Here is a 26840-nt window from a genome sequence, read left to right as displayed (position 1 = left end):
AAATCTATATATTTTCAATATCTCTCTCTCGTTAACCCCATTCATTCTCTATCTAGCTCCATCTCCATTCAACTCTTACAGAATCTCTCCATCTGAGGCATAACTTTGTATCTTAAAGGGTCAATCTGCGATTGCTACATACATTTTGGGACTTATCAATTCATGATACAGTGGGGAGAACAAGTATTTTATACACTGCCGATTTTGTAGGTTTTCCTACTTACAAAGCATGTAGAGGTCTGTAATATTTATCATAGGTACACTGAGAGACAGAATCTAAAACAAAAATCCAGAAAATCACATTGTATGATTTTTAAGTAATGAATTTGCACGAGAATTTTCAATCCCAATGATAATAACTAACAATTATTAAAGCTTTGACTAATTCCCGAGGTTTGTAAGACCTTGGGTTTAATAATAATTTAATAATAATTAGGCCAAGACTCAGCTTATGCAAAAGGTTCATTGTAGTTTATTCATGAGAGCTCTAAAAATCATATAATGCGCATAGCCTTTTATATAACTCCTACAAGCACCTACAAGTCTACAAGCGCATCTGTTCCTCCCTGGGTGGAGGAACTTTATCTCCTGTCTTTGGTCTCACAGTACCAAAACATGTCTGTTGTCAAGTTCCTCTTTATCACACACAAACACAATGTTCCCACTGACTCACAATATTCTAGAATTATGTCTAAACACAGCTTCTGTAACTATTAGGGTGAAATACTTTAGTCATTACTCTTAATGTCATTCAGATTCTCTTATTATTACTCTAAACATATACATTCCCTTATCAATAACTTAAAAATGCCTCATGACCTTAGTTCAACTGTCTAATTCCAAAACTCAAGAAATAAGCTTGTTTTGTTCCTTTGTTTGTAAACAATGCAATTGTAAACTATATATGTTTTAATCTTATGGATTGTCAGTCCTTGCATCATAGCTCTGTCTTTGAATCTGAGAGTGGTTACATTTCTCCAACCCCATCCCTCAGCTGTTTACCGAAACAGTGAACTGCAGATTTCCCCTTTAACTCTCTGCCTCCTCTCCCTCTCTCTTCTCCTGGCAGGCGCATTCATGGTTCTCTATGTCATGCTGTTGGTGGTGGTGGGGGTTCCCCTGTTCTTCATGGAGCTGGCTGCGGGCCAATGTATCCGTCAGGGCAGCATCGGTGTGTGGAAGCACATCTCCCCCAAGCTGGCCGGTATCGGCTACTCCAGCTGCATGGTGAGAACAACAGGTTGGCTGGTATCGGCTACTCCAGCTGCATGGTGAGAACAACAGGTTGGCCGGTATCGGCTACTCCAGCTGCATGGTGAGAACAACAGGTTGGCCGGTATCGGCTACTCCAGCTGCATGGTGAGAACAACAGGTTGGCCGGTATCGGCTACTCCAGCTGCATGGTGAGAACAACAGGTTGGCCGGTATCGGCTACTCCAGCTGCATGGTGAGAACAACAGGTTGGCCGGTATCGGCTACTCCAGCTGCATGGTGAGCACAACAGGTTGGCCGGTATCGGCTACTCCAGCTGCATGGTGAGAACAACAGGTTGGCTGGTATCGGCTACTCCAGCTGCATGGTGAGAACAACAGGTTGGCCGGTATCGGCTACTCCAGCTGCATGGTGAGCACAACAGGTTGGCTGGTATCGGCTACTCCAGCTGCATGGTGAGCACAACAGGGGTTGGTCCCAAATGGCACCCTATTTCATACTGTATGTACAGATGCCGTACCTTAATTTGAACCTGCTTCTCAACAGAGTGATTAAATTAAGATAGCAGATCTGTAGGGCACTACTTTTGACCAGAGAGGCAGAGCCCCAATAGGTCCTGGTCAAAAGTAGTGCTGCACATTAAAGGTAAATAGAGTGCCATTTGGGATGCACATTTTGTCAACTAACTAACAATACACATTCCCACCACACACAGGGACTAGTTTCTCAACTAACTAACAATACACATTCCCACCACACACAGGGACTAGTTTCTCAACTAACTAACAATACACATTCCCACCACACACAGGGACTAGTTTCTCAACTAACTAACAATACACATTCCCACCACACACAGGGACTAGTTTCTCAACTAACTAACAATACACATTCCCACCACACACAGGGACTAGTTTCTCAACTAACTAACAATACACATTCCCACCACACACAGGGACTAGTTTCTCAACTAACTAACAATACACATTCCCACCACACACAGGGACTAGTTTCTCAACTAACTAACAATACACATTCCCACCACACACAGGGACTAGTTTCTCAACTAACTAACAATACACATTCCCACCACACACAGGGACTAGTTTCTCAACTAACTAACAATACACATTCCCACCACACACAGGGACTAGTTTCTCAACTAACTAACAATACACATTCCCACCACACACAGAGACTGCTTTCATCTGATTACCATTCTGGTGTTTGGTTGGGACTGCTTTCATCTAGTTACCATTCTGGTGTTTGGTTGGGACTGCTTTCATCTGGTTACCATTCTGGTGTTTGGTTGGTTACCATTCTGGTGTTTGGTTGGGACTGCTTTCATCTGGTTACCATTCTGGTGTTTGGTTGGTTACCATTCTGGTGTTTGGTTGGTTACCATTCTGGTGTTTGGTTGGTTACCATTTTGGTGTTTGGTTGGTTACCATTTTGGTGTTTGGTTGCGGTACAAGAAAATGTTATTTATTTCTTCTGCTTGTCATGAGAAACATTTGGACGATGGCTGAAGGAACATTTTGACTTCGTCATTATTCAACATACAAGGAACCTCGTAGAAAGAGGAGGAAGGCAAGCGCTACTAAGGTACACAATAGTACATTTTGGTAGATAGAAGGTGCTCTTTGGTAAAAGGGGTGAATTGGTCATCAAAAAGAAATGAGGACCAAGGCACTCTTCATATAATTGATGAAAAATGCCTTTATTGGTATGGCATGTTCAATAGAAACAAGGTTTTAAAAATCTGACGCGTTTTGGCTGCATGGCCTTCGTCAGGGAGTACAAAGAAATAATACAATGTCCTCTTTGAACAGATTTTCCAATTAGCCCTAATTGGAAGAGGGAGTGGTTACACAATTGATTGGACACACCTAGTAAGCAATACTATACACATTCAAAAGTGAAATACTGTAGCTATGTTATCATAAAAATACAACTCCAAGCTAGAAGCATCAGAACACTTAGAAAGGTAGTTCTAACCTTCAATATGACTGGGAGAAGTGTCAAGAATTAGATAGCCATATATTCCATGGTACACTAGAACGCAGCAAAACATGAACTACAACCGTCTAAACATAGCTGAGGGCAATTGAGCAAAATACAAGGAACCTCCTTCCATGCCCCTTGATTTGTCACCATGTTGCTAGACTGTTCCTAGAATGTTTTCAAAAGGAACGTTCTCAGGAATTAGAAACACTGGAACATAGGCTGTTCCCTGGCCTGACAGAAATGTTTTGGGAGCCCAGCATTGTCACCAGGGTGACGGTTAAGGCCTAATGTTGAGGCTATAGATCTGTGGTGAAGGCAAAAAAATAGACCAGGACCCGACACAATAAACCTGTTGACTAGATTTCCAGGTAGATTAAAAACAGCTCCATGCATGCAGAATGCATATTTGAATATGCATAAATATCCATAATATCAGTCAACAGTGTGATTATGGCTCCTAGTGTTGTTAACAGGTCCTGCACCAATGACTGTGGACGTGTTTGGAACCTGACCTTAGGCCCTGAGACAAAGAAGAACAGCAGAACAGCTTGCAGAAGTAGACTGGTGTAGTCTAGCAGTCAGAATCAGTCAACTTGGTTTAACCGTGCAGGAGGTCATAGAAACAGCATAGTTATAGTGAGAGATCACTCCATAATTAACTTTTTAGTCACCTCATGTCTGGTAAACAGAGATGCAAAACAAACTGACTTGTACACCTGTGTGGCTCGAGAAGCCTAGAGGTTTGTGTCTGTGTGTGTGTGTGTCTGTCTGTCTGTCTGTCTGTCTGTCTGGGGTTAGGGGAACGATCTCTTTCTAATGTGTGAGAAGTAGTTGCACACTCCTCTCTCCCCTGTGTTAGTATGACTTATGCACTGACACCCTATTGGTTAACACTGACAGCCTAGGGCCTCCTGAGTGGGGCAGTGCTCTCTCCCGCTGTGCCACTAGAGATTCTGGGTTCGAGTCCAGGCTCTGTCACAGCCGGCCGCGACCGGGATACCCATGGGGTGGCGCACAATTGGCCCAGCGTCACCCTATTGCTTAACACTGACACCCTATGCATACTCATTCTGTCAGTGCTGATGTCAGGGAGCTGCTATAACAATATTTAAAGGGATAGTGTGATACGTTAGGAATGACTTACCCAGAGTCAGAGAACTTTGTGATTTGATGTCCCTGCATACAGTTTGAAGGAAGTTTAATTTAGTTTTGCGAGCCATTGTTAACTAGCGTTAGCGCTGCTAACTGCTACTACTTGCAGTTTTATTATATGCATAGTCACTTCACCCTTCACACTTCACCTACATATACAAATTACCTCGACTAACCTGTACCCCTGCACACTGACTCGGTACCGGTACCCCCTGTATATAGCCTCATTATTGTTATTTTATTGTGTTACTTTTATTATTTTTTACATTAGTTTATTTGGTAAATATTTTCTTAACTCGTCTTGAACTGCGCTGTTGGTTAAGGGCTTGTAAGTAAGCATTTCACTGTACTTGTTGTATTTGACACATGTGACAAATAAAGTTTGATTTGATTTGCAATGACTGGAAGTCTACAGGTGCAGCTAGCATGTTAAATACTGCATTAACCCTGTCTTCCTTCCTCAGGTGCAGCTAGCATGTTAAATACTGCATTAACCCTGTCTTCCTTCCTCAGGTGCAGCTAGCATGTTAAATACTGCATTACCCCCTGTATTCCTTCCTCAGGTGCAGCTAGCATGTTAAATACTGCATTACCCCCTGTCTTCCTTCCTCAGGTGCAGCTAGCATGTTAAATACTGCATTAACCCTGTCTTCTGTTAATAATGGGATATGTAGGAGGGTGAGCCGGTCAAGGATCGATTCAGACAAGGTGGTCTATTGTATGACAAGTGACAGTTTAATTATGAGTAAAGATATCTGGTACAACGTATACGGGCCATTTCATTCGGTTCTTAAGGAACCAGCAGAAAAAGAAGCGCAGATAACAGAGTGCACATGTCTCATATACAGAACAGAAAGTAGGTTGATTCTAGAAGATCGGGTCTTCGGGTTGGTTCAGGCTGAGGTGTAGTCTTCTTGGATTGGCCCTGTTGGGCCGTCCGTCATCCCTCTGAGTCTTGTTCTTTGTCACACAATGTTCAGCTAAAAAGGAGATTAGGTGTGTGCGCTGTCCTCAGTCACACAATGTTCGGCTAGAAAGGAGATTAGGTGTGTGCGCTGGTTTCTGCAAGTCAAGGCTGTCTCTTCCTCCCAATGTGTGGGTGTATGTCTTATCTGTGTGTCCTCGGCAGTTAGTGTGTGTAATGTGTGTGTGCTGTGTGTGTGGGTGTGGGAGCTATCCTGTATGGGACCTAACATGTTTTACTGTGAAAATACGTTGTCTCAGTTATAGCAATGTAATAGCAGTAGGCTGGTCACCTGCATAAGAAATAGCACTTCCTTACAAATCCCTCTCTTCACGTCTCCCCAGAGACGTGACACAACCTAACTAGATCCAGACACAAAAAGAAAACTTTTCCCAGAAGGAAAAGTTTTGTGATTCCCTCTCTTCACATCTCCTAAGAGATGTGACATAAACTAGGCTAACAATTACAAAGTTTAAAATACCTTCATGTTCTCCATTCGATCCCACTATGTACTAGATTGGCTACCAGCCACCTAGGAACTTGCAACCCTCATGTCAAAAGAGAACAACAGCTCATTGAAAAACAGAACAAAAGAAAATGATGTGAAATTTAAGCCCCCCTTTTTGACACCCACTAGGGTGTCACTCATTATCCCTTATTTCAGCAGTCATAGCATTTCATGAAAAGAAAAAAACAAAACCTAGTAGGCACTCTCAACCTCATCCTCAAATTCGGGCAGGTCATTAGCAAGCAGAGGAAACATCTGGGAAAGGGGGGAAGGGTCAATAGCTCTAGAGATAACCCTAGTGGTGAGGGAACGGATACATGGAATGCAACAGCATCCACAGAGAACCAAAATGGCCGCGAACACCGAAATGGAGACCAAAATGGAGGAGACCAGGGTTTTATATTTACCAAAGGCACTCATCCAGGAGTCCCACATTGAGGTATCAATCCCAGAATGAGATTTCATTTTACCATTAAGAGTCCTCAAACCTTCTAGGGCTACGGTCAAGCTACCATCGGAGGCTGTGTTATTAGGGATGAAAATACAACACTGTTCACCAAACATAGTGCAAGCTCCACCTTTCTCTGCCGGTAGCATATCCACTGCAATGCGATTCTGGAATGTATTCTATCCACATTTTTATTAACAGTGCACCACCAACAAATGGAGGACTCAAACCCAGCTGCCACCTGATCCACCAACTTGTACTCGTCAGGAACTCCCCTTGGGACTCCAATGGCGTCTATGTACGTCGGATCACCACTAGATGGGGTGGTGGCACGCCTGGAACGTCCCCTGGATATTCAGGGTTCACCCTCTGGACCCTAAGGATGAGGTCTCCAGCCTCTGTAGGGTAGATAGAAACAGGCAAAAGGAGAGTAACAAGTGCACAGCTTCCAGTAGTATTGGAGGGTAATTTATCAAACAGGACAGTGTTGCCACACCACCACCTCACATCTGCTCTGGATATTGGACTGAAACTCCCAACAATGTTGATTGTATCCAGACACCAATTCCCAGGAACCTGTCCCACATTAGTACCGCCTCCCGTCATTTTGACACAGGTGAAATGTGCCCTGGCAACCTTGTTGGAAAACAATGGTTTCCTAGCAGTAGATTTAGTCATGGGATAGACAGCATCCCAGGCAGAGCAATTACAACTGGGGTTATCCGTAGTCATTAATGGGATTAAACATGTTAGAGTCACATCTGTAACAGACTTCTTAAAACACGGTATGATGCAAGCAGCACAACACATCAATAATACAAATACAAGAATTAGGGTCAGAAATCCAGTAACCACCATACCAGTGTACTTACCAAACCAGGCTCCCAACCAAAAGAACAGTCCAGACTCCTCCACCCCCGCCATGGTCCTCATCTCAGCAGATAATGCACCAAGCCCATTAAAGGCCTTAGCTATACCACCATCTGGAGTGGTGTTATTAGGAATATACGTGCAACATTGTTCACCGAACATCTTGCAGACTGTCTGGCAACCCTAGATGTGGCCTCAAGCTGTTCAGACAGACCAGTGAGTGCATCTCGGGGGTAATTCACAAAACGCTGTTGATTATAGTAGATATAACTGATCCATGCAGTCTGTCTAGCATCCACTATGGCTGGACCTATAATAGGTAGTAAGTGCCAGAGTCCATCATTCCTACCCAAGGCCTGAAACTCATGAGGAACCCCCACTGGCACTCCCAACAGGTTAGTGTGTATGTCAACTACATCCTCTGTCCATGGAGCACTACATCTATGTCTCCCATGGGATGGAATGTTTTCAGGTCCCCTGGATACAGAACCCAACAGCTGTTCAGAAGTAACATCAACAATGGTCAGTGGAATTATCAAACTGGTCAGAGCACACGTACCTTGCCAGTCTCCTCTAAGAATGGGTCTCAGTACTCTTTTGGGTCCACATATTCACCACACATCAGCCAGACCACTAGTTTGGTTTAGGCCTGTAACTGGCCAAGTGGCATAAATGGTTATGTTACTGCTGCAATCAGCTTCAGGCAATCTCCCATAGTCCATGCCACTACCTGTACCCGTGATGCAACTGTAATTGCCCCCATATGCCCTAACACCCCAAGGGGCCCAGTGAGGAGGTACTGTAGGAAACACAAGGCTCAAAGAGGAACAGAGGGTTGAATTGGGCTGAACCTGGTAAAAACCTCTCAGAATACACAACCACCCCTCTCCTTCTCCTATAGCAAATGGGTGTGTAGCCAGAACAAGTCTAGCATGACTACAAATAGTGCAGTCCTTTCTTCTCAGGGTTTTAGCTGTGTACCTCATATAAGACAGCCACAAATTGTCCCTACCATCAAACCCAGTCTCAGTGCCTAATTGATCAATAGCTGTGTAGTCTCTAACATTAATTACCTGAATGGGATTTTTTAACACAGTGGTGGTAGGTGGCAGGTTCGGTCCAGGGGTGGTAGAGGAGTGTGTCTGGCCCTGGTTCGTCTGGGACCTCTGGTTTTGGCAGCTCCCTAATAGAAAACACACCCATCGTGTCTGTCCCGGTCCTTTGTAGTCCGAGGGTGTAAGTGCCTGCATCAGAGAGCTTAATAGTTTTGATGGTTAGTAGGATTTCATCACCTTTACAAAGTTCAACAGTGCTACCAGGTTTTCCCCATATGATGGAAAACCTATCCACCTTTGTGGGATCCCCTATGCTATAATAATACCCTCTTCTCCAATCCTAGAATTGTCCCAAGTTGGTTATCATGTAATCCCCATATGGACACCCTCCCCCATTACACAGGTACACTGACACTCCTGTAAAGCCCCACCCTCTCCCAGAGAACACATCACTAGCAAGAGCCAGACACATCTTCACTTCTATGAACAAAAACAGGGGTGACAGGACAGGGAGGGTTACTTCATTCGAGAGATGGCCCCCGGAATCCTGTTAATTCCAGTTCTCCTCTCGAACACTGTTTATTGTTCGACAGTGTCATGTGTCCTACCCTCCCCCGTGCGATATGAATCCGGGTAGCTCTTTCAGCTAGCTGTCACCAGGAGTCCTTGTATGGTCCCCCCAACAAGCCTCTGGGACTGGATTGAGTGACTTCACCTGTAGTTCACCTGTAATGCATAAAATTCTGGACATACAGGCTTGGTTAACAAACAGTTTCTCATATGTTTTATCTGATTATATATTTAGTTTCTTATCCAATAGGCCCCATCCTATCCTAGACCACAATTTACCCATCCCCCTTTTGATACCTGGCTCTGCCCAGGTAACAACCTTACCTACTCTAAATAATGACTTAGGTAAGATTAGTATATTATCCTTCTGTTCTGACATTATCATGTAGGAGCGCCCCTTTCATTTTCCACATGTCCAATTCTCCCTTTTGTCTCCACTCAGTAACTGTTATCTACACATTCTGTTATCTTTGCTCGTCCTGGCTCCCTTTTAAAACTTCTCCTCTCTGCTCTCCAACCTTCAAGGTCTCTGCAGTGCAGGGGAGGGCTCTTCTGTCTGCCTTTTCCCCTTATCTGTCTGTAGCTCGTTTTCTCATGTTTCCAAATTTGAACTAAATGTCTCACTGTTTGGCTTTATCTAAACTCATGGACTTTTTTTTTTTAGAAAAACATGTCTATGGTGGCACTTTCTAAAGTCCTTATATAGGTTAATTAAACCCCACTATAATTAATTTACCTTAAAAAATAAAATAAAAAACAAACCGTATTACCCATGACCACAAATTAAATATTCAAAATGGCACCCCCTATACACAGGTGTTAAAACCAAACACAAATATCTCAATTTCTTCCCTGCCCTGTTTGCTCAAAATATGTCCCAAATACTTAACATGAGTCTACCATAAATAAAACTTATCCTAGCTAAATTTTCACACCACGTTCATCAGAGAAAATATAATGACACTATAATGTAAATTTCACTGCCTTTTTGTATTAAATTACCTTAATATCAGTATTACAAATTACCCTAGATTCTCCATCCAAATTGCTTTCCAATGAGGCTGATCAGACCCCAAAGGAAAGTTACAATGGAGGTCATAAGTCATACCACCTTCCCTGTGTTTGATTACCAATTTCAAACCAGTTGTAACTTTAGTTAACGTCAACCTGCTCCGCCACAGGAGTGCCATCTGATGCACTGTCCAGCTAGACCAGTCAGGACCAGTCTCTGCCACTAAATTCTTCCACGTCCATTTATTATACCCCCCTTCTGTCATGTACCACACTGATCTAGACCAACTGATTGCATGAGTACCATAACCGCCACCTGGGCTTCCAATAACACCCCAGGTAAGTATAACAGTGGTAGTAGCGTTAGGCGGGATACACAGAGTAGCTGACCTAATCAATTCTGCAGTACACTCAAAGTCATTATTCTGAACTTGACGTTTAGACAGAACATGCGTATCCGAGAATATTGAAGCATTGGTGATGTTTAGCTGGGTAGTCTGTTCCTGGTCAGTGATTATACGCTGGGCTGCCCATATCATTACTCCCAATGTCAAAACAACATTGACTATAATTAGGACAAACAATGGGCCAGAACAACCCAGTCTTTCCCATGGTCTCCTAGCCCTTCTAGCCCATGGTGCTACTCTAGTGTCCCTATCATCTGAGGATGGGAGTCTCCTCCACATGATCAGACGGGAGGGATGTCAGAATTTGAATTCGAATTGGATGTGAGTAAATCACTTCTTACTTCAGCCAGAGTTCTGGCAGGGGTTGGGGCTGGTGTACAATGTGTCAGGTGGTGCCAAGGTGCGCCTAATTTACCTTTGACCTGGACTGAGTGTGAAGTAACCTCCTTCACTTCGTACGGTCCAGTCCACCTGGGATCAGCCCACTTTCTCTTGTGGACCTTGATCCTTACCCAGTCCCCAACTTTTACCCTTGGTTGTTCCGGGACGTCAGTCAGCTCCCTCTCTGCGACACGGTGTATCTGTTTGGAGAGAGCTGCAGACAATTCCGTCAATTTCTTCACATAGTCAGACATCCCTATTTGGTGCACATCAAGAGGGGGCATATGACCTCCCTCTCTTGGTGGCCCTGGCATTACTCTACCTGTCATTATTTCATGGGGTGAAAGATGTGTCCCTGCACCTGGTGAGGACCTCATGGCCATCAGTGCCAGGGGCAGGGCTTCCACCCAGGTCAATTTGGTCCCTGCACACACTTTAGCTATCTTAGCTTTCAGATTTTGATTACAGCGTTCCACAAGGCCCTGCGATTGCGGCCTATACACAGAGCCAAACTTGTGTGTAATGCCAAACCTCTCCTCCACCTGTCTTAGGTGCTGATTTGACGTGTTTTTTTTTAGAAATATTTTGTACACTCTTTGGATATACTTAGCCCGTCACTGGCTCGTGCCAGTGATGTATTCTTAGGAGACACTATTACTCGTACTCTGTCTTAACTCAGAGCCTCTCCGTCATATATCCAGAATTTTAAACAATAATGTTTTAATGATTAAACACGAGCCCCTAATTCAGGAAATGATTATCAACATAAACTATGTTTTAACAATTTGGATAATAGAGATTTTTTTTTTTTTTTTTTTTAGGAAATACTTTTCTCACAATAATTTTAAATATTGGTAATAATATCAGGGACTTGTGAAACGCCGTTTACATTTAGTCTATAGTCAACACACAAATATTATTACATGGACATAGTTTTAAACACAATTGTTCAATTAGAACATCTTATTCTATGACATCACACATTAGTACATTTATCACATTCATTCTGGCCACAACACAAAGCGGACTTTTCAGTCCAACATATCTTAATCATACATTAATCTATTGTAGACACCTCACCGGACACTACCAGCTATTGGATTTTAACCTCACCGGACACTACCGGCTATTGGTTCTATCTAAAACACTAATTGGATTTATCTTTTGCAGATGAATGATCGAATCATACTCAGATGTTAATGATAAAACTGATCACGCCCTTTTTCAGACGCCCGAACGAATATCACTTATACATAGAATATAATCCTGGTCACATCAATACTCAATAATAGACCACCTTACCAGACACAGCTGGACCGGTCACTAGCCGGACTATCGGTGAAAATCTATCCTAGACTATATTATTTATTCCTTACTGGTGTCTGCCACCAGACCGTTCACAGCCGGACTATCAGAATATTCTATTAATATTAGGTCTACTACTAAATATCCCTTACCGGTGTCTGCCACCGGACCGTTCTCATGCCGGACTATCAGAATATTCTAACTACTACTCATCCCTTACCGGTGTCTGCCACCGGACCGTTCTCATGCCGGACTATCGGGATATTCTAATTACCACATATGTTTACTTCACTGTCAATTTCAAGTCCATTATTTATGTAAAATTTACACAAAAATTCTTACCCACACTCGGTACTACTGATCGTAATTTGGTATGACTATTCGACAATATGCAAAGTTTGATAAAACAGGTTTTGCTTACCTTATTTTGTGGTCGACCAGAGATCAGTTTCCCGAGTTGAGCAGAATTGTTGTCCACCCCCGAATGGTTTTCACCTGTCCTCCGGGAACCGTCCTTTCACCAACTCGCCCCCTCACACCCACATCAACCACTCTGGACTGGGTCGTTAGTAAACCATCCTTCTGCTACCAAGTTTCTGTTAATAATGGGATATGTAGGAGGGTGAGCCGGTCAAGGATCGATTCAGACAAGGTGGTCTATTGTATGACAAGTGACAGTTTAATTATGAGTAAAGATATCTGGTACAACGTATACGGGCCATTTCATTCGGTTCTTAAGGAACCAGCAGAAAAAGAAGCGCAGATAACAGAGTGCACATGTCTCATATACAGAACAGAAAGTAGGTTGATTCTAGAAGATCGGGTCTTCGGGTTGGTTCAGGCTGAGGTGTAGTCTTCTTGGATTGGCCCTGTTGGGCCGTCCGTCATCCCTCTGAGTCTTGTTCTTTGTCACACAATGTTCAGCTAAAAAGGAGATTAGGTGTGTGCGCTGTCCTCAGTCACACAATGTTCGGCTAGAAAGGAGATTAGGTGTGTGCGCTGGTTTCTGCAAGTCAAGGCTGTCTCTTCCTCCCAATGTGTGGGTGTATGTCTTATCTGTGTGTCCTCGGCAGTTAGTGTGTGTAATGTGTGTGTGCTGTGTGTGTGGGTGTGGGAGCTATCCTGTATGGGACCTAACATGTTTTACTGTGAAAATACGTTGTCTCAGTTATAGCAATGTAATAGCAGTAGGCTGGTCACCTGCATAAGAAATAGCACTTCCTTACACTTCCTTCCTCAGGTGCAGCTAGCATGTTAAATACTGCATTACCCCCTGTCTTCCTTCCTCAGGTGCAGCTAGCATGTTAAATACTGCATGACCCTCTGTCTTCCTTCCTCAGGTGCAGCTAGCATGTTAAATACTGTATTAACCCTGTCTTCCTTCCTCAGGTGCAGCTAGCATGTTAAATACTGCATGACCCTCTGTCTTCCTTCCTCAGGTGCAGCTAGCATGTTAAATACTGCATTAGCCCTGTCTTCCTTCCTCAGGTGCAGCTAGCATGTTAAATACTGCATGACCCTCTGTCTTCCTTCCTCAGGTGCAGCTAGCATGTTAAATACTGTATTAACCCTGTCTTCCTTCCTCAGGTGCAGCTAGCATGTTAAATACTGTATTAACCCTGTCTTCCTTCCTCAGGTGCAGCTAGCATGTTAAATACTGCATGACCCTCTGTCTTCCTTCCTCAGGTGCAGCTAGCATGTTAAATACTGCATTAGCCCTGTCTTCCTTTCTCAGGTGCAGCTAGCATGTTAAATACTGCATGACCCTCTGTCTTCCTTCCTCAGGTGCAGCTAGCATGTTAAATACTGCATTAACCCTGTCTTCCTTCCTCAGGTGCAGCTAGCATGTTAAATACTGCATGACCCTCTGTCTTCCTTCCTCAGGTGCAGCTAGCATGTTAAATACTGTATTAACCCTGTCTTCCTTCCTCAGGTGTGTTTCTTTGTGGCTCTCTACTACAATGTCATCATCGCATGGAGTCTCTTCTACATGGGCAACTCCTTCCAGTATCCTCTACCCTGGGAGCAGTGTCCCATCAACATGACCACCAATAACACTGGTATTCACTAGCTGTGTGTGTGCATGTAGTATAGTATTTTGTCCCCACAAGGTTAGTTGTACACGTGTGTGTGTGTGTGTGTGTGTGTGTGTGTGTGTGTGTGTGTGTGGTTCATATCATGCTTCTCCTTATTTGTGTTTAGATGTGTAATGGACACGTTGTATTCTACAAAAGCAGGGTTTGTGTATGTAAACTATAAATCTCTCTCCCTCTCTCTCACTCACTCTCTCTCACTCCCCCTCTCTATCTCTCACTTCCTCTCCCTCCTTCTCTCTCTGTCTCTCGCTCTCTCTGTCTGTCAGTAAAGGAATGCTTAGGTAGCTCCCCAACCTCATACTTCTGGTTCCGGAAGGCTCTAGACATCACAGACTCCATCGATGAGTCTGGTGAGTTTAACCCCATCATGACGGGCTGTCTGCTGGCTGCCTGGGCCATCGTCTGTCTAGCCATGATCAAAGGCATCAAGTCCTCTGCCAAGGTAAGGATGCTCTCAGTTCATCTTTTTCACAACATATAGCATGTTACAAACAGTATAACGGGTCACCCACCACCTGCCTTGACCCTCAGTAGTGTCGCCCCCGGCAACCACTAACCATGATTATGGTAGGCTAGTAGTTAACACGCTAGCTGTGAAGGAAAGTGACTGAATTCTGTTTTTGGCATATGTTACTTTTAAATTGTTTAATGTTAATGTTAATGTCCTCCTTCGTTGACCTTGTCTTGTTAAATGTTTTTTTTTCATGTATAGTTTTTAAAAGAGAATGTAGAATGTATTTTGATAAATATTGATTTAATCCAATATCTTATGGTACTTAGTCTGTGTCCATGAACCCAGCCCTATATCTACCTATAGGTAAAGTTAAAGATACATTCTGAAATTGGAAAAACAACAAAGCGGCAACCCCACCACCTGTCCTGGTATACAGCTGAGGAGTGGGGCTGGAGAAATACAACCTCTCCCAGATCCATAGACATATTTTACAATCTCCATTAAAATAAGTGATGGTTCCTAATTGTAATTCTCTTCTCCTTAGGTGATGTATTTCTCCTCAGTCTTCCCCTATGCTGTGCTGTTCATCTTCCTCGTCAGAGGCTTGATGCTGGATGGAGCCAAGGAGGGAATCGCCTACATGTTCTACCCTAAAGTAAGTACAATAATAACAATAATAATAATATATTTCATTGATTTTGCGCTTTTAATTACAAGTAGAATCTCAAAGATGTACAAAGATGCTTAAAAACAAGAATAATAATTTTAAAAAAAAGAATTTCTATTCACTTCCTGAATTGACAGAATATAAATAGAATAGAATTTAGTCTTATGCTCTCTCTCTCTCTCTCTCTCTCTTTCTCTTTCTCTCTCTTTTGTCTCTTTCTCTCTCTCTTTCTCTCTCTCTCTCTCTTTTGTCTCTCTCTCTCTTTTGTCTCTCTCTCTCTTTTGTCTCGCTCTCTCTTTTGTCTCTCTCTCTCGTCTCTCTCTCTCTCTCTCTCTCTCTTTTCTCTCTCTCTCTCTCTGTCTCTCTCTGTCTCTCTGTCTCAGATAGAAATTTGGGCTGAGGTGCAGGTGTGGCGGCAGGCAGCCACACAGGTGTTCTTTGCCCTGGGCCTGGGCTACGGCTCTGTGATTGCCTACTCTTCCTACAACCCCATCCACAACAACTGTCACCGTGACGCGCTCATGGTCTCTTGCATCAACTTCATGACCTCAGTGCTCGCATCACTGGTGGTGTTCGTAGTGCTGGGCTTCAGGGCCAAGAACATTGTCCTGAACTGCATCACCCAGTAAGTATGGAGTCAAGGGGGGGATTGTGAGTGAGTGAGTGAGTGAGTGAGTGAGTGAGTGAGTGAGTGAGTGAGAAATGTCATTTTGTTACTTCGGATGAACTATCCCTTTATAAAGCATGTCAATATTATGGAAACATATCCAAGACATGTCTATATGTACACTCTTAGAAAGAAAGGTGCTATCTAGAACCTTAAAGGGTTCTTCAACTGTCCACATAGGAGAACCATTTGAAGAACTATTTTTGGTTGCAGGTAGAACCCTTCTGGTTCCAGTTTCTACATGGAACCAAAAAGGGTTCTCCCTGGGACCAAAAAAAGGGTTCTACCTGGAACCAAAATGGTTCTCCTATGGGTCCATCTGACTAACCTTTTCGGAACCTTTTTTTCTAAGAGTGTAAGCATACCTTCAAATAAAGTATTAGCGATGTACCTGAAGGGAATTGCGATATTGAGAGCTTGGAATTATCATGTTCTATCTGCAATTTTGCCCAAATTGAGTTCTGGACATTTTCTTGTTCTGTTCAATGTTCTCTACCTATATAGTACTCTAAATACCCCCCAATTCATGTTGTTAAGTGAATAAGGATATGAGATAGAAATTGCTCACACCATTCAAAACAATAAGGTTTGGTAACTTTAAAGCCAATTATCTCAGAATCAACTTTTTACAGAAGGAACCTTATAATTCTAAGCTCCGACTACATCACCTCCCACCCTTCAGAAATCTGGGCCTGTTAAACGACATGGCCACACATGGAAGCAACCATCACTGGTGGCCGTGGTTCAACATATCTGATCCTGCCTCCGTCACCATACCTGACTACAGAGAGTGGTACCATCACTACGGCTCTCAGGTGGGGACAAACATCACCGACTGTGACCTGGATGAGGAGATGAGCAAGGTGAGGGTTAGATTAGGTTTTAGGGGGCTTGTGGTTCAAATCCTATTTTCAGAAATAATGGAGAAAGGAGTCGTAGGCAGAAAGTTATTTATAAGGAGCTGTCTTTACCTGGCTCTAACTGTTTCCCTACCTTGTATTCCCTCTCTTTCTTCACCCCTTACAACCTCCTGTTAACACCTTGCCCCCCCTCACTCATTCTCTCCCTCCCTCACTCATTCTCTCCCTCCCTCCCGTGTTCTCTCCTTCCCTCGTTCCCCCGTTCTCTCCCTCCCATGTTCTCTCCCTCCCTCGTTCTCTGCCTCCCTCCCGTGTTCTCTCCCTCCCTCGTTCTCTGCCTCCCTCCCGTGTTCTCTCCCTCCCTCGTTCTCTCCTTCGTTCCCTCCCTCGTTCCCACTGTTCTCTCCCTCCCTCCCATGTTCTCTCCCCCCTCCCTTCTGCCCTCCCTCGTTCTCTCCCTCCCTCCCGTGTTCTCTCCCTCCCTCGTTCTCTCCTTCGTTCCCTACCTCGTTCCCCCCGTTCTCTCCCTCCCTCCCATGTTCTCTCCCCCCTCCCTTCCTCCCTCCCTCGTTCTCTCCCTTTCTCTATTACATTTTTAACCCCCCTTTCTAACCCCTCTCTAACCCATTTCTAACCCATATCTAACCCCTCTCTAACCCATATCCTACCCCATATCTAACCCCTCTCTAACCCATATCCTACCCCTCTCTAACCCATCGCTAACTCATATCTAACCCCTCTCTAACCCATGTCTAACAAATTCTCTAACCCATATCTAACCCCTCTCTAACCCATATCCTACCCCTCTCTAACCCATCGCTAACTCATATCTAACCCCTCTCTAACCCATGTCTAACAAATTCTCTAACCCATATCCTACCCCTCTCTAACCCATCGCTAACTCATATCTAACCCCTCTCTAAACCATGTCTAACAAATTCTCTAAGCCTTATCTAACCCCTCTCTAACCCATATCTAACCACTCTCTAACCCATATCTAACCACTCTCTAACCCCTATGTCACTCAAACCCTCTTAATTTCAATACATTGTTGAGAAAGGCAGGTTGCAAATATCAACAAACTCCACATAGAATACAAGTTACAAATATCAACAAACTCCACATAGAATACAAGTTACAAATATCATCATATTCCACATAGAATACAAGTTACAAATATCAACATACTCCACATAGAATACAAGTTACAAATATCAACATACTCCACATAGAATACAAGTTACAAATATCATCATATTCCACATAGAATACAAGTTACAAATATCAACATACTCCACATAGAATACAAGTTACAAATATCAACATACTCCACATAGAATACAAGTTACAAATATCATCATATTCCACATAGAATACAAGTTACAAATATCAACATACTCCACATAGAATACAAGTTACAAATATCATCATATTCCACATAGAATACAAGTTACAAATATCAACATACTCCACATAGAATACAAGTTACAAATATCATCATATTCCACATAGAATACAAGTTACAAATATCAACATACTCCACATAGAATACAAGTTACAAATATCATCATATTCCACATAGAATACAAGTTACAAATATCAACATATTCCACGTAGAATACAAGTTACAAATATCAACATATTCCACATAGAATACAAGTTACAAATATCATCATACTCCACATAAATGAAAGTGTTTGTCCCTCTTGTCCCTCTCTCTCTAACCCCCAGGGTGTGGAAGGGACGGGCCTGGCGTTCATTGCCTTCACAGAGGCCATGGCCCAGTTCCCTGCCAGCCCCTTCTGGTCCACGCTCTTCTTCCTCATGCTGCTCAACCTGGGCATGAGCACCATGTTCGGCACCATGCAGGGGATCCTCACCCCCCTCATGGACAACTTCAGCCTGCTGGGACGCCACCGGACCATGCTCACAGGTAATACAGACATGTTCACACACACCAATGACCCAATACACAAATGCACCCACGTACACACACGTGCGCACACACACTCAACTAAATGTTTCAAAGACAGACAAAGAGCACAACTACAAACTAAAACACCAAAAAATATAACAAGTTTTAGTTTGTAGTTGTGCTCTTTGTCTGTCTTTGAAACATTTAGTCTGTGTGTCACTAAATATCTGTGTTCTTTGTCATTATGGTTCAGTGTGTCACTAAATAGCTGTGTTCTTTGTCATTATGTTTCAGTGTGTCACTAAATATCTGTGTTCTTTGTCATTATGGTTCAGTGTGTCACTAAATAGCTGTGTTCTTTGTCATTATGGTTCAGTGTGTCACTAAATCGCTGTGTTCTTTGTCATTATGGTTCAGTGTGTCACTAAATAGCTGTGTTCTTTGTCATTATGGTTCAGTGTGTCACTAAATATCTGTGTTCTTTGTCATTATGATTCAGTGTGTCACTAAATAGCTGTGTTCTTTGTCATTATTGTTCAGTGTGTCACTAAATAGCTGTGTTCTTTGTCATTATGATTCAGTGTGTCACTAAATAGCTGTGTTCTTTGTCATTATGATTCAGTGTGTCACTAAATAGCTGTGTTCTTTGTCATTATGATTCAGTGTGTCACTAAATAGCTGTGTTCTTTGTCATTATGATTCAGTGTGTCACTAAATAGCTGTGTTCTTTGTCATTATGGTTCAGTGTGCAGCTGTGCCCTGGGCTTTGTGATCGGACTTTTGTTTACCCAGCGCTCAGGGAACTACTTTGTGACAATGTTCGATGACTACTCTGCCACCCTACCCCTGATCATCGTGGTGGTCTTTGAGACATTCGCTGTGGCCTGGGTGTACGGAGCTGACCGGTAAGATGTCCAAACAGGTTTACCAATACCAATGTAATAGTATAATACCAGTGTAATAGTATAATACCAGTGTAATAGTATAATACCAATGTAATAGTATAATACCAGTGTAATAGTATAATACCAGTGTAATAGTATAATACCAGTGTAATAGTATAATACCAATGTAATAGTATAATACCAGTGTAATAGTATAATACCAATATAATAGTATAATACCAGTGTAATAGTATAATACCAGTGTAATAGTATAATACCAGTGTAATAGTATAATACCAGTGTAATAGTATAATACCAGTGTAATAGTATAATACCAATGTAATAGTATAATACCAGTATAATACCAGTGTAATAGTATAATACCAGTGTAATAGTATAATACCAGTGTAATAGTATAATACCAATGTAATAGTATAATACCAGTATAATACCAGTGTAATAGTATAATACCAGTGTAATAGTATAATACCAATATAATAGTATAATACCAGTGTAATAGTATAATACCAGTGTAATAGTATAATACCAATGTAATAGTATAATACCAGTGTAATAGTATAATACCAGTGTAATAGTATAATACCAATGTAATAGTATAATACCAGTGTAATAGTATAATACCAGTGTAATAGTATAATACCAGTGTAATAGTATAATACCAGTGTAATAGTATAATACCAGTGTAATAGTATAATACCAGTGTAATAGTATAATACCAATGTAATAGTATAATACCAGTGTAATAGTATAATACCAGTGTAATAGTATAATACCAGTGTAATAGTATAATACCAGTGTAATAGTATAATACCAGTGTAATAGTATAATACCAGTATAATACCAATGTAATAGTATAATACCAGTGTAATAGTATAATACCAATGTAATAGTATAATACCAGTGTAATAGTATAATACCAGTGTAATAGTATAATACCAGTGTAATAGTATAATACCAGTGTAATAGTATAATACCAGTGATGTACAGTATAATACCAATGTAATAGTATAATACCAATGTAATAGTATAATACCAGTGATGTACAGTATAATACCAGTGTAATAGTATAATACCAGTGTAATAGTATAATACCAGTGTAATAGTATAATACCAGTGTAATAGTATAATACCAGTGATGTACAGTATAATACCAGTGTAATAGTATAATACCAGTGTAATAGTATAATACCAGTGTAATAGTATAATACCAATGTAATAGTATAATACCAGTGATGTACAGTATAATACCAGTGTAATAGTATAATACCAGTGATGTACAGTATAATACCAGTGTAATAGTATAATACCAGTGTAATAGTATAATACCAGTGTAATAGTATAATACCAGTGTAATAGTATAATACCAGTGATGTACAGTATAATACCAGTGTAATAGTATAATACCAGTGTAATAGTATAATACCAGTGTAATAGTATAATACCAATGTAATAGTATAATACCAGTATAATACCAGTGTAATAGTATAATACCAGTGTAATAGTATAATACCAGTGTAATAGTATAATACCAGTGTAATAGTATAATACCAGTATAATACCAGTGTAATAGTATAATACCAATGTAATAGTATAATACCAGTATAATACCAGTGTAATAGTATAATACCAATGTAATAGTATAGTACCAGTGTAATAGTATAATACCAGTGTAATAGTATAATACCAATGTAATAGTATAATACCAGTGTAATAGTATAATACCAGTGTAATAGTATAATACCAGTGTAATAGTATAATACCAGTGATGTACAGTATAATACCAGTGTAATAGTATAATACCAGTGATGTACAGTATAATACCAGTGTAATAGTATAATACCAGTGATGTACAGTATAATACCAGTGTAATAGTATAATACCAGTGTAAATGTATAATACCAGTGTAATAGTATAATACCAGTGATGTACAGTATAATACCAGTGTAATAGTATAATACCAGTGATGTACAGTACTCCTTTCTTACGGTACGATCCTGCCTACTTTCTGGATCATGTCCAATACGTCACATTGTGATGTCCCTCCGTAATACGGTACGATCCTGTGTCCCTCCGTAATACGGTACGATCCTGTGTCCCTCCGTAATACGGTACGATCCTGTGTCCCTCCGTAATACGGTACGATCCTGTGTCCCTCCGTAATACGGTACGATCCTGTGTCCCTCCGTAATACGGTACGATCCTGTGTCCCTCCGTAATACGGTACGATCCTGTGTCCCTCCGTAATACGGTACGATCCTGTCTACTTTCTGGATCATGTCCAATACGGTTTTTGAATTGGGCTTCAAGAATATAAAATCAAATTCATCAGGTTGAGAACACCTTTATTTAACCAGGTAGGCTAGTTGAGAACACCTTTATTTAACCAGGTAGGCTAGTTGAGAACACCTTTATTTAACCAGGTAGACTAGTTGAGAACACCTTTATTTAACCAGGTGGGCTAGTTGAGAACACCTTTATTTAACCAGGTAGGCAGGTTGAGAACACCTTTATTTAACCAGGTAGGCAAGTTGAGAACAAGTTCTCATTTACAACTGCGACCTGGCCAAGATAAAGCAAAGCAGTTCGACACATACAACAACACAGAGTTACACATGGAGTAAAACAAACATACAGTCAATAATACAGTATAAACAAGTCTATATACGATGTGAGCAAATGAGGTGAGATAAGGGAGGTAAAGGCAAAAAAGGCCTTGGTGGCAAAGTAAATACAATATAGCAAGTAAAACACTGGAATGGTAGATTTGCAGTGGAAGAATGTGCAAAGTAGAAATAATGGGGTGCAAAGGAGCAAAATAAATAAATAAAATAAATAAATACAGTAGGGAAAGAGGTAGTTGTTTGGGCTAAATTATAGGTGGGCTATGTACAGGTGCAGTAATCTGTCATATGGGGGAGCACGTTCGATCTAATGAGTGAACATATAGTTAATCTTAAAAATTCTTACGAGAGTTTGTTAACAACATGTATTTCGTTTTGCCCATATTAAGCACAAGTTTTAAATCAGCAAGGTATTCCAGAATAGCTATAAAATCTTACTGTAGTTTTAACACAGACAGATTAACGGTTGGGGCATTAGCATACATAATTAAAAAGAAGAAACATTTTTTTACCTTTATTTAACTAGGCAAGTCAGTTAAGAACAAATTCTTATCATCCGCATATAGATGAAGTTGAATTTTTTTTTACAGATTGACCAATGGTGTTTATATAAATAGTGAAGAGAATATGTCCCAAAATAACCCCTGGGGTACACCTTTATGTACTTCAAGACATTCAGACTTAACCCCATCAATTTTGATGGCCTGAGTTCTGTCACTAAGATAATCATGAAACCATGAACGGGCATCAGAGTTCAGCCTTAATCAAGGACAACTTACATAGTGATCAGATTTAGCCTTTCTGATTTGTCTTAGACAATGATTCCTCAGTTGCTTAAAAACTTACCAGTCCAGGCCTAATCATGTGTCCCTGGCCTTGACCCAAACATCAACTGTTTTATGAATGACTTCTGCATCCTCTGGAGTGTTCCAGGCATTCGATTGACTTTTAACCCTTCATTTTCTGAAGGGAACATGATTATCTGCAATAGTATTGAAGACATCTGCAAAATGTCTCAAAGCTAAATCAGGTTCAGAGATATCTGAAGTACAACCAAGCCTCTGATAGGCTGAGTGGAATTGTTGCCATATTGTGGACAGCTATCTAATCCTCTAACATCTCCACAAGAGTCTAGCGGGCTAGAGGCTATATGGGGTTGGTTTGAGATTCAGCATCTGTGATGAGGACACCTCTATCATCTCCTCTCCTTCCTAGCTTCTTGGATGACATTGAGATCATGCTGAAATGGCGCCCCCCGGTGCTGTATAAGTACCTGTGGAAGTACGTGTGTCTGTTTGCTATGGTGGGCCTGCTGGCGGCAAGTCTACTGCGAATGGTCTTCAAACGACCGACCTACACAGCCTGGAACCACACCACGGTGAGATACCCCTACAATGGCCCTGGTCCCTGTTCCTGGCTGGCTAGATGGAGGGCTTCCTTTCCTTCCTTCCTTTTGACCTTCCTAACTTCCTCCCTAACTTCCTTGAAGTACATTTTTCTCTCAATTGCTTGATTACACTCATGTTCTTTTTTCACTCTCTTCTTATCCCTCCCTCCCTCTTTCTTTATTTATTTTCTCTCTTTCTTTTCTCTCTCTTTCGCTCTCATCCCCCTATACAAGGTGCTATCTAGAACCTAAAAGGGTTATTTGACTGTCCCATTGGAGAACCCTTTTGAGGGCCGCACACTGTAGGAGCTCAGATGCAATAATTGAATAACCTAAAAACCAACGTTTGGACAGACAAGCTGTGTTCATCAGGGTGTGATGACAAACACTGCAGGGTGACTAGTTTATATAGTGTCAAAGGACACACACAGGTGTCTGTAATCATAGCTGGGTGTGGCCTGATATCATTGGTTAATTCTCAGATATAAAAATAACATACCAAAAACATGAATGGATAGCATACGATCATAGAAGCAATCTGGCTACATAAGCCTACAAACATTTACAACAGCAAAATCACAATAATCACAAGAATGGCTTCAGATCACAGTCTACGTTGAGACCGAAGGGAACAAGGGTCTTTAAATTAAAGCCTTTTTTTTTTAACAATAAATTGTCGAGACCACCCCCTCTCCTAGGGTTCGATGCCGATATAACGTAAGGACGGAATCGAGTGGTTTGCTTCCAAAAAGTTGGCCGCAACTGGGTAAGTCAAGTTTTTGTACCTAATGGTGCTACGATGCTCTGAGATACATACTTTTAATTTGCGTTTTGTTTTACCCACATCATTTTTACCACAAGGACAAGTTATAAGACAAATAACTGCCTTAGTGGAGCACGTAATAACACCTTTGATTGGGATCTGTTTCCCTGTTTGGGGGTGTTTGAAGGATCAACATTTATAAGTGCCATTACATTGAGCACAGACGTTACACTTGTAGATTCCATCCAGTAGGGGCGCAAATAGATGTTCTGCAGGGATATCTTGGTGTGGGTAAATCAGAGTTTACCAATTGGTCTCTGAGATTTCTGCCCAGTGAGAATACGATCAAGGGAAGGTCCGAAAACACATTACCGATACTATCATCGGATCTTAGAATGTGCCAATGTTTGTGAACGATTCCGTTAATTTGTTCAGAGCACTTTGAATAGCGGGTAGTTAGAACGCAAGAATGTTTCTTTTTGCGAGACTCTCCTTGAAAAAGATCATGTCACCCTGCAGTGTGTATTATTATACCCTGATGAAGACAGCTTGTCTGTCGAAATGTTGGTTATTTGGTTATTCATTATTATAAATTGTTCAAGTGTTCTACTCCGCTGGCCAGCACCTCGCCAAAATAGGTGTGCGTTTCTTTTGCCTCTAGAAGACCCCTTTTGAGTTCCATGTAGAACCCTTAACACAGAGGGTTCTACATGGAACCTTAAAGAGTTCTACCTGGAACCAAAAAGGGTTCTACCTGGAACCAGAAAGGGTTCTCCTATGGGGACTGCCGAAGAACCCTTTTGGAACCCTTAGAATGTATGTCTTCCTCTCCAGGCATCGGAGACAACTCTGGAGTACCCAGGCTGGGCCCTGGCCATGTTGGCCATGCTGATCCTGGCTGCCACCCTGCCTGTCCCTGTTGGCTACTTCCACTCCTGGCTGAAGAACCGTGGCATGGGCCCCGAGGGGGAGCTCGCGGGCCAGGAGATAGACAGAGAGAGGTACACCAAGTGCAACTCCAGCAACGCCCTGGACTCCAACTCCCAGCATACCCCTTCGGTGGAGGATGATGGCCGACCCAGGGCTAGCTTCCTACCACTGGGCCTCGACCACTACAGACTCCTCCCACAACAGGAAGACGTGGAGGAGGAGGAAGAGGATACGATGTGAGAGAGGGTTTGAGAATCGAGGGACGAAGAGAGGAGAGTGGCCGCGGGAAAGAGAGCCCCACTTTAGAGAGAGAGAGAGAGAGAGCGTCTCTTGACTGAAATAGTGGAAAGGACTCCACTTATATTCCCAGACTTTTAATTGATAGTGAATCTTAATAATGTATTACAATGTATATGACCGTTCATCCATATTACCAAAGAAACCTAACATTAGCACAATGTATCCTTAGTGCCTGTATCCTTAGTGCCAACGCACACCTATCAGTGACCTATCATAAGTGACCTATCATAAGTGACCTATCATAAGTGACCTATCATAAGTGACCTATCATAAGTCACGTATCATAATTGACCTATCATAAGTCACCTATCATAAGTAACATCATAATTTAACTATCATAAGGGACCTATTATAAGTGACCTGGGGTGGCAGGTAGCCAAGTGGTTAGAGTGTTGGGCCGGGAACTGAAAGGTTGCTGGATCGAATCCCTGAGCTGACAAGGTAAAAATCTGTTGTTTTGCCCCTGAACAAGGCAGTTAACCCACCTTTCCCTGGTAGGCTGTCATTGTAAATAAGAATTTGTTCTTAACTGACTTGCCTAGTTAAATTGACTATTTACAAAACCTATCATAAGTGACTTATTATAGGTGACCTATCATTATACTGATAAGTACTGTAAGAAGTGCCTTATTATAGGTGACCTATCATTATACTGATAAGTACTGTAAGAAGTGCCTTATTATAGGTGACCTATCATTATACTGATAAGTACTGTAAGAAGTGGCTTATTATAGGTGACCTATCATTATACCGATAAGTACTGTAAGAAGTGCCTTATTATAGGTGACTTATTATAGGTGACCTATCATTATACTGATAAGTACTGTTCGAAGTGCCTTATTATAGGTGACCTATCATTATACTGATAAGTACTGTAGGAAGTGCCTTATGGTTCAAGTGCTGTATTAACACACCCAGGATCCTGTTCCTTGAACTGTGATGACAGTTTCAACTAGCTGCTCACAGGTCAATTATAAGTATGACTTGTATTCTTGGGTTTCTTGTAGTTTGACTTGATTCTGCTCCAAAGACACTTCTGAAGGTGAGGAGTATTGAGGGAAGCGAAGGACTTTAAAGTCCAGCTTGTATATTGCGTAGTAATACTCTTGTAAGACAAGTAGAGGCTCTGATCCAGAGAGCCACAAAATATATATTTGATATATTCTGATATGCAGTTTTTTTTTTATTAGGGTGCTAAACTTAGTTCAAGAAAGTAAGGAGCTGAATTTGGGGCAAAGATTGGGGAAGTTGTGCAGTGGTACTCGGTATGACCAGTAACCGCCCATAAACAACGATCCTGCAAAAGTAACTTCTAAAAGATGTTTAGAAAAGAACATGCCTTGTGTCTGGGGTTTTACTGGCCTGTAGTATGTGATGGTAGTGAG

General features: G+C 41.7%; 1 protein-coding gene and 1 long non-coding RNA gene across 6 annotated transcripts in view; one reads left to right on the top strand and one right to left on the bottom strand.

Moving 5' to 3' along the window:
- Positions 1-26621, top strand: part of slc6a16a (solute carrier family 6 member 16a) — a 43968-nt gene extending 17347 nt beyond the window's left edge. Inside the window, exons 3-12 of one of the 5 annotated variants that reach the window (XM_090197487.1) lie at positions 1070-1227; positions 13824-13950; positions 14253-14428; positions 14985-15095; positions 15491-15732; positions 16457-16637; positions 18366-18567; positions 19295-19454; positions 23291-23453; positions 25060-26621. In XM_090197487.1, coding sequence (XP_090053613.1) covers positions 1070-1227; positions 13824-13950; positions 14253-14428; positions 14985-15095; positions 15491-15732; positions 16457-16637; positions 18366-18567; positions 19295-19454; positions 23291-23453; positions 25060-25395 — 1856 coding nt within the window. In that variant the 3' untranslated portion in view covers positions 25396-26621. Of the gene's footprint in view, positions 1-1069; positions 1668-2663; positions 2818-13620; positions 13725-13774; positions 13951-14252; positions 14429-14984; positions 15096-15490; positions 15733-16456; positions 16638-18365; positions 18568-19294; positions 19455-23290; positions 23454-25059 lie in introns of those variants that run through there. The other 4 variants (XM_090197489.1, XM_090197488.1, XM_090197492.1 and 1 more) reach the window with 4 other exon arrangements.
- On the bottom strand, positions 10126-12649 carry LOC149978993 (uncharacterized). Its single transcript, XR_016486091.1, has 2 exons — positions 11016-12649; positions 10126-10946 (listed from the first exon to the last, which is right to left on the bottom strand). It is a non-coding gene; the product is annotated as an uncharacterized LOC149978993 (long non-coding RNA).
- Positions 26622-26840: the final 219 nt, after the last annotated feature.

This window comes from Oncorhynchus mykiss, chromosome 13, assembly GCF_057628025.1.
Source record: "Oncorhynchus mykiss isolate SJ-2025 chromosome 13, ASM5762802v1, whole genome shotgun sequence".
Taxonomy (NCBI): Eukaryota; Metazoa; Chordata; class Actinopteri; order Salmoniformes; family Salmonidae; genus Oncorhynchus; species Oncorhynchus mykiss.
The sequence above is the reverse complement of the archived record's forward strand: the minus strand, read 5'-3'. Positions and strand labels throughout refer to the sequence as shown.